The 7,500-nt window shown below is 38.2% G+C and overlaps 1 protein-coding gene across 13 annotated transcripts in view; it reads right to left on the bottom strand.

Moving 5' to 3' along the window:
* Positions 1-3,202: 3,202 nt before the first annotated feature.
* tmem164 (transmembrane protein 164) overlaps positions 3,203-7,500 on the bottom strand; it is a 40,337-nt gene continuing 36,039 nt past the window's right edge. The window contains exons 5-6 of one of the 13 annotated variants that reach the window (XM_087301978.1): positions 6,952-7,052; positions 3,203-4,134 (exon numbers count right to left, since the gene is read on the bottom strand). In XM_087301978.1, coding sequence (XP_087158104.1) covers positions 3,928-4,134; positions 6,952-7,052 — 308 coding nt within the window. In that variant the 3' untranslated portion in view covers positions 3,203-3,927. Of the gene's footprint in view, positions 4,135-4,593; positions 6,610-6,681; positions 7,053-7,500 lie in introns of those variants that run through there. The other 12 variants (XR_015520838.1, XR_015520839.1, XR_015520837.1 and 9 more) reach the window with 12 other exon arrangements.

Here is a 7,500-nt window from a genome sequence, read left to right as displayed (position 1 = left end):
ATGCTGTCAAGAGTATCATCTGCATGTCTTACTGGAGACTAACACTCTGATGACTGTAAGATTAAGGGGAACAGTATTGGATGATATGTGATGGAAGGTTATTTATTGTCAAAAAGCATTGACTAGATCAGTGTTTCTCAACTGGTGGGTCCCAAAAGTGGGTCACGGGAACATTTTCAGTGGGTCGTGGAGTGTGTGGTCAAAAAAAACAACAACAAAGTTTAATTTTTTACTTATTTTGCTTATACCGGACTTTTATTTTGAAATTTTTGCGCGATAACCCTAACAATTGACATGTGTAATTTCATTTAATGATAGCAACAAATATGTCAAAGTGCAAGTACGACGCCGAATGTGTAAAGTATGGATTTACAAGTATTGATGACAGAAAAGACTTAAAGCCTCAGTGTCATATGTAGTGAGGTGCTCTCATAAGAGAGCATGAAACCTTCTAAATTAAAACAACATTTAAACCAGACAACATGTTTTATTAACAGTTCAGTTTAGTTCATGGTAACTGAACATTTCCTTACCCTAACCACTGTTTACAGTATTTGTCGTTTTTACTTTGTAATATTTCTATAATTTGATCCATTTTTTTAAATGACAGCATTAAAATATAGTTTATTTGTAAGTCTCTTATTTGTGTCTTATGATGTATCTCTCACTATCTGTGTATGTTAACAAATAAATACGAATTAATTATAATTCCTAAAATTGTATTATAGTTCCTAAAAATTTGGGTCGCGGCTGATGACCATGTAAAAATGTGGGTCCCATGGCCAAACCAGTTGAGAACCCCTGGACTAGATCGCTAGATTACACCTCAACTTTAAAGCAAGAGTTTTATTTTGTTTTGTTTCTTATAAATAATTATTTTTATTTATTATTTAATTATTATTATATGATATGGAAGGAATTATTATTATTATTAATTATTATTTTGTTCTGCTTGTCCTAATTTATGACTGAATGTTTTTGCTTCTGCTACAGAAATAAAAGTAAAAATAAATAGAAATCTGCGATCCATTCTCTACTGATATTTAAAACGTTTATTTCATTGCTAAAATTGAAGTGGGTCCTTCAACATCTCTGATTGGCTGATGTGTTCGTGTGCTCAACAGATACGACTGTGATTGGCGAAAACGATCATGCAAATGAGGTTTGGTTTTGTTTATAGAGCAAATACATGAGCCAAATGTTGAATCAAGAAGCAAACGTCTTGTTTTCAGCAGACATAAATCACATGCAAGCAAGATTGTTCTTAAAATAAGCAAAATAATCTGCTATTAGGCAATAAATCAAATCATAATTTGACTATCTTTGTTCCTGAAAACAAGACAAAAAAGTTTTACTTGTTTGGAAAATGCTTTTTAATTTACCTTTTTTTTTTAAAAATTATTGCATCAGAAATTGCATTATTTACAACATCAGAAAGATCCGACCCTTCCTATCTGAACATGCAGCTCAACTCCTTGTTCAAGCTCTTGTTCCCTCCAGACTGGACTATTGCAACTCTCTACTAGCCGGGTTTCCAGCTAACTCTATCAAACCTCTTCAGCTGCTCCAGAATGCAGCAGCACGAGTGGTCTTTAATGAACCTAAAAGACCACATGTCACTCCGCTGCTCATCCGTTTGCACTGGCTGCCAGTTGCTGCTCGCATCAAATTCAAAGCTCTGATGTTTGCTTACAAAGCGACTTCTGGCTTTGCTCCTTATCTGCTCTCACTTCTGCAGATGTATGTGCCCTCCAGAAACTTGCGTTCTGTGAATGAACGTCGCCTCGTGGTTCCATCCCAAAGAGGGAAGAAATCACTTTCCCGAACTCTCACGCTCAATCTGCCCAGTTGGTGGAATGAACTCCCTATTTGCATCAGAACAGCAGAGTCACTCGCTGTCTTCAAGAAACCACTAAAAACTCAACTATTTAGTCTCCACTTCCCTTCCTAATCTGCAATTGCCTCTCTGGCTCCACCGCTAACTGTACTACAAAAAACAAACAAACAAAAACTGACTAATGACTAAATGACTAATGTTTTGCTTCTTACACTTTACACACCTGAAACTCGCCTACAGAACTTCTTCACTGTTGCTCTTATAGTTGTGCAATTCTGTTGAGACTGACCACAACAGCCAATCAGAGGTGATTATAGGGATCGTTCACCCATAAATAAAAATGAATCCATGAATTAATAAGGCATTCTAGATATAAAATGGGGTCAGTGGGTGTTTCTGTGTGGAGTTTGCATGTTCTCCTCGTGTTGGCATGGGTTTTCTCCGGTTGCTTATCAGTCATCAGTTCCGCTATAGGAGAATTGATGAACTAAATTGGCTGTAGTGTATGAGTGTCTGTCCTGGTCCTCCAGGTTGGGGGTTGAGTGTTGACCCACATCGTACAAAAGGAAGAAAAGGCTCATGCCGAGTTCAGACTCTATGATTTTAGCCCTGATTTTGGCTCGCCGACAGGTTTTGAGAAATCACAGACAAATGCCTGAAATCACAGGCAGATCGCTGCTCGTGCACGTGAGTGACAATCACACAGTGTGAACGATTAAAGACGCCATCTGAGAGAATCGCCAATGAGTCGCTGATGCCTGTGAGATATTTGGCGTGCTGAATATCTGGAGCTGTTGGCGATTCAAATCATGCCGTGTGAATTGAGTTCTGACTGAAAATAACATCGGCGATCGCCTACAGCCAATGAGAGAGCAGCATTCACTTGTGTGTGTATACCTGCTGCAGGCCAGCAGGAAGCTGGGGGAGAAGTTTAAAGCGCTCATTTTCGGTTTATTTGGACCCACGAAATGGAGGAAAAACTAGTGGAGGTTTGACAGGACTCAGGAGCAACCGTGTCTGTTTGACGTTTCATACTGAAAGATAAAAAAAAAAAGTTGAGGAGAAATGGCTAATTCCCTTTAAACCCAGGTGAGCACATATGTACATTTTCAACCCCATTACAGGCTTCTTTCTCGCTATGTAGTTAATAACAAAAGAAATACCACGTGTTTTTGGCTGTGAGACGTAGTTTGGACGAAGTTGTCGGCGATTCTTCCTATAGTAAAGTCATGCAATGTGAATGTCCATGTCGCCGATCCTTCTTGCAGTGTAAACAAAGCAGCGACAGAACGCAAGCCCAGATGGTCAAGCAGTGTGAACACATCTGTGACACGACGACTTTCAAAATCCAGCAGTCTGAACTCGGCATCAGTAAAGCATTGTTTCTTTTGCAGTGCAAAAATGCTCATTTGGATCATAAACATGAGCACATAAGTTTTAAAATAAATGTCAAAAGTTTGATGAAGAAAAACACCTGTTGCCATTACACTACTTTAAAAGGATTGCCGTTTTTGTCTTGTTTCTAGTCTAAATATCTAAAGATTGTTAAATCAAGATGCATTTTCTAGACAAGCAAAACACATCGTGTTGTCTTCAGAAATAATGAGTCAAAATGAAGTCAAAATAATCTGCCAATGGGGGAAGCTAAATAATCCTATTTTAACAGTAAAACAAGATTATTTTGCTTGTTTTATATAAAAAACAAACACTTAATTCTGACTAATTTCTCAAAACAAAGAAATTTTTTTTAATTGTCTTGAAAATATCCTTGATTTAATAATTTTTAGATATTTGCACTAAAACGAGACAGTAAGAAAAGCGTTTTTTGCAGTGTTACACCTATTGAGCGTTTGCCAGTTAACATTTTCTGGTGAACTAGCCCTTTAAGAACCCACTCAAATGTTAGCAGAAATCTATTATTATTATCTGTTTGTGTGAAATGAATGGTCGTGAATGGGATGATCATTATGAGTTTGAGATGACAGTACAGAGTGGTACTTTTGACAGCAGCGGCAGCAGCATTGGCTCCGTGTACTGCAGTATGGGCCGTATTGTTGAGGTTTTGTCCGTGTAAGGCTGCAGCCGGAGCTCTAGTCCACCTTCTTGCTGCGCAGTCGAGCTGAATCCAGCAGAAGCCTGCAGGCCGAGCCGCTGTGCTGCGACAGAACCGTCAGGGTCTTCCCATGCACCAGAGTCAGCGCCGTCTGGTGGGCCGTCGCCCAGACCCTGTACCACGGCCCGTAGAAGGGGTCCGACACCGCAGGACACAGCATGTTGTTCAGGTTCACTTCTGTCAGCTAGCAGGAGAAACACGCAAACATTACTGCATGCAGGACAGTCCTTTCAAACACTTTCCAGGTGCATCAGCTTGGGAAACCTTAACCAATACTTTATAAGTGTGGCAAATTACAAACAAATACATACTGGTGCTGTCAGAATTATTCGCCCCCTTCGAATTTTTTTCTTCTTTTTTAAATATTTTCCAAATGATGTTTACCAGAGCAAGGAAATTTTCACAGTGTGTCTGATAATATTTTTTCTTCTGGAGAAAGTTTTATTTGTTTGATTTCGGCTAGAATAAAAGCAGTTATTAATTTTTTAAATACTATTTTAGGGACAAAATGATTAGCTCCTTTAAGCTATATTTTTCTCGATAACCTACAGAACAAACCACTGTTATACAATAACTTGCCTAATTACCCTAACCTGCCTAGTTACCTTAATTACCCTAGTTAGGCCTTTACATGTCACTTTAAGCTGTATAGAAGTGTCTATAAAATATCTAGTCTAATATTATGTGCTGTCATCATGGTAAAGAGAAAATAAATCAGTTATTAGAGATGAGTTATTAAAACTATTATGATTAGAAATGTGCTGAAAAAATCTTCACTCAGTTAAACAGAAAATGGGGGAAAAAAATAAACAAGCGGTCTAATAATTCAGGGGGGTAATAATTGTGTCTTTAACTGTATGTACAGTGGGGGAAATCAGTATTGTCATGTGTGTTTATTCCTGGGAGTAATATTTCTCAGGAATATAGAGCTATTGACATGCAATTAAGGCAGATTTTGGTAAAAACCCAAACAAAACAAACATAAAATAAAACAAAACAAATCTGAAATATGAGTGTAATAACAGTGAAATAACGGAGAAAGAGCTGAACTACAGAAAATGTCATTAATATTTGATATAAAGTGGTGCTGCAGCTTATAGACACCTCTAATATGGAGAATGAAGCCTCATGCACTGCTCAGGTGCGAGTTTTTCTTCATCAGAGTGTCCAAATCTTGATGTTTCAGTGGGCTTTGTCTATCAAATCTGAGCTTTATTCTGTATTCTCTATTGGGTTCGGGTCAGGTGATTGGCTTGGCCATTCTACAGCTTGATTTTCTTTCTCTGAAAGCATCTGAGAGTCTCCTCGGCTGTGTTTTGGATCATCGTCTTGCTGAAATGGTTTGATCTTCATCCTCCTGTTAATGTAGATGTTGGACTTCTGATCTTCATTTACACTGAGGAAGGGCAGAGGGTGAAGAACTACGGAGAGATTTCGACTGCTGTCTGGGCTTTCACTGCTAAATTACACCTCCCTTTCTTCATCTGTTCAATCCTTTTTTCCTCTGTTATTTCCTTTCATTAAACAGAACTTCACTTGTAAACTAGTTTTGTTTTCTCTGCATTTATGGATTTCTTTGGGTTGTAATGAACATCTGGGGAAACTATAAAGTCAACAGCACCTTCAGAAATACGTTTTCTGAGACGTGTTCAGCACTTATATCCCCCACTGTATGCATGTATAAATTTAAAAATACAAAACCAAAACATTGACATGTTTATTATTATTTATGTATCCGCTTGTTAAGTGTGACATCACGCGAAGCGGCTTCCGGGTCCAAGCGCTCTATTCAACTGTACGGGGAGACTCATGAAATGGTAATTATAAACGTTTACAAAGCGATTTAAGGCTTTCGAAAATCACGATCGCAGTATACATGTCCATGCCTAATATCCAATAGCCAGAAAGTGATTATTATTTTTATAAATTGTTAACATTTTGGTATTTGTTATGCAGCAAGCCCAGAGATTGTTGTGTACACTAAGACTTTATATAAAATGTACTATATTGTGTTATACGAATTAAAAGTGATCATAAACAAATAGCTTCTCAACTCAAATGAGTGGCGGCTTGGACCCCGAAACAGTATTACATACATCACCAACACGTCACCACTTAACAAGCGGATATACAAGTATAACATTTGTTTTAAATATAAACAATTAATTTAGGAATAATTATGGTCTCACATGTATAGATGTACATCATTTTTCTTTTTTTTTTAAAAGGACAGTTTACATATAAAATGAAATGGTTTTGATTTACAATGATTTCTCTCATTAGAAAGTGCTCACTTTTACAAGTTTCTAACTCTTTTGAGGGTGTTTCTTCTGCTGAAGTGTAGAGTAACTAAATAAATAATAACTTTTGAACTTTTATTTAACGTTTACAATGTAAACATTAATCACATTAAGTCAATCTCCCGTATAATAGCTCTACTAAAAGACAGAAAATATGACTTAACAAACCGCATTGTACATAAAAATCATAGAAACATTGGCACATTAGTAATACAACATGCTGGTTGGCTGGTTTTAGTTGGTCAACCAGGCTGGTTTTAGAGGGGTTTTGGCCACTTCCAGGCTGGTTTTCAGCCATTTCCAGCCTGGTGTTAGCTGGCCAGGCTGGGAGATGACCAGCTAAAACCAGCTTGACCAGCCTAGCCAAGCTGGAAGTCCATTCAAAACCAGCTATATCCAGATTAAACCAGGCTGGTCAAGCTGGTTTTCGCTGGATTTGGCTGGTCATTTTCCAGCCTGACCAACTAAGACCAGGCTGGAAATGGCTGGAAACCAGCCTGGAAGTGGCCAAAACCCCTCTAAAACCAGCCTGGTCGACCAGCTAAAACCAGCCAACCAGCCTAGGCTGGTTTAAGCTGGATTTTTGAGCAGGGTTTGCCGTGTGCCTAGTCTTAATCTGCCATGCAGCTCTTACCATCTCCACTACAGTGATGAAGTGTGTGTGTGTGTGTTGTGCTTTAGTGTGTGTGTATTTGTCGTACCATTCCCAGACCCTGCAGGAACACAAAGTGGTAGAGGAAGAGGATTCCTGTAGACAGCAGAGCCCACCACATGTCTGAGAGCGGCTCCGGCTTATACACACCTGCCAAACACACACGCACACACACAAACAGACAGACAGACAGATTTAAGATACAAGTGTGATATTGCGTTTATACAACAGATGATGGCATAATTGTGTATATAAAAACAAAATCAAACATGGAGAGTCTTAAAAACCCTTTTGTATGAGGAACTACTTTCTTCCGTGTTGGATTCAAATCATAAGCGGACAGTTAAACAGCTGAGCGTGCATCTTTTACACTTTAGATCTGTAGTGTCTGCTTTTTGCTGGCTGTATGTGGGCGGAGTAATACACAAAGGGTAAAGAGGCTGTACGGGTGCTGATATTACTTAAATATATCACGGCTATCAGCCAATCAGATTCGAGAACTGTTGTATAAATATATATATATATATATATATATATATATATATATATATATATATATTTATATTAGGGCTGTACAATTAATCGAAAATCCGATTTC

Source organism: Danio rerio, chromosome 21 (genome assembly GCF_052040795.2).
Source record: "Danio rerio strain M-AB ecotype USA chromosome 21, GRCz13ab, whole genome shotgun sequence".
Lineage (NCBI taxonomy): Eukaryota > Metazoa > Chordata > Actinopteri > Cypriniformes > Danionidae > Danio > Danio rerio.
The sequence above is the reverse complement of the archived record's forward strand: the minus strand, read 5'-3'. Positions and strand labels throughout refer to the sequence as shown.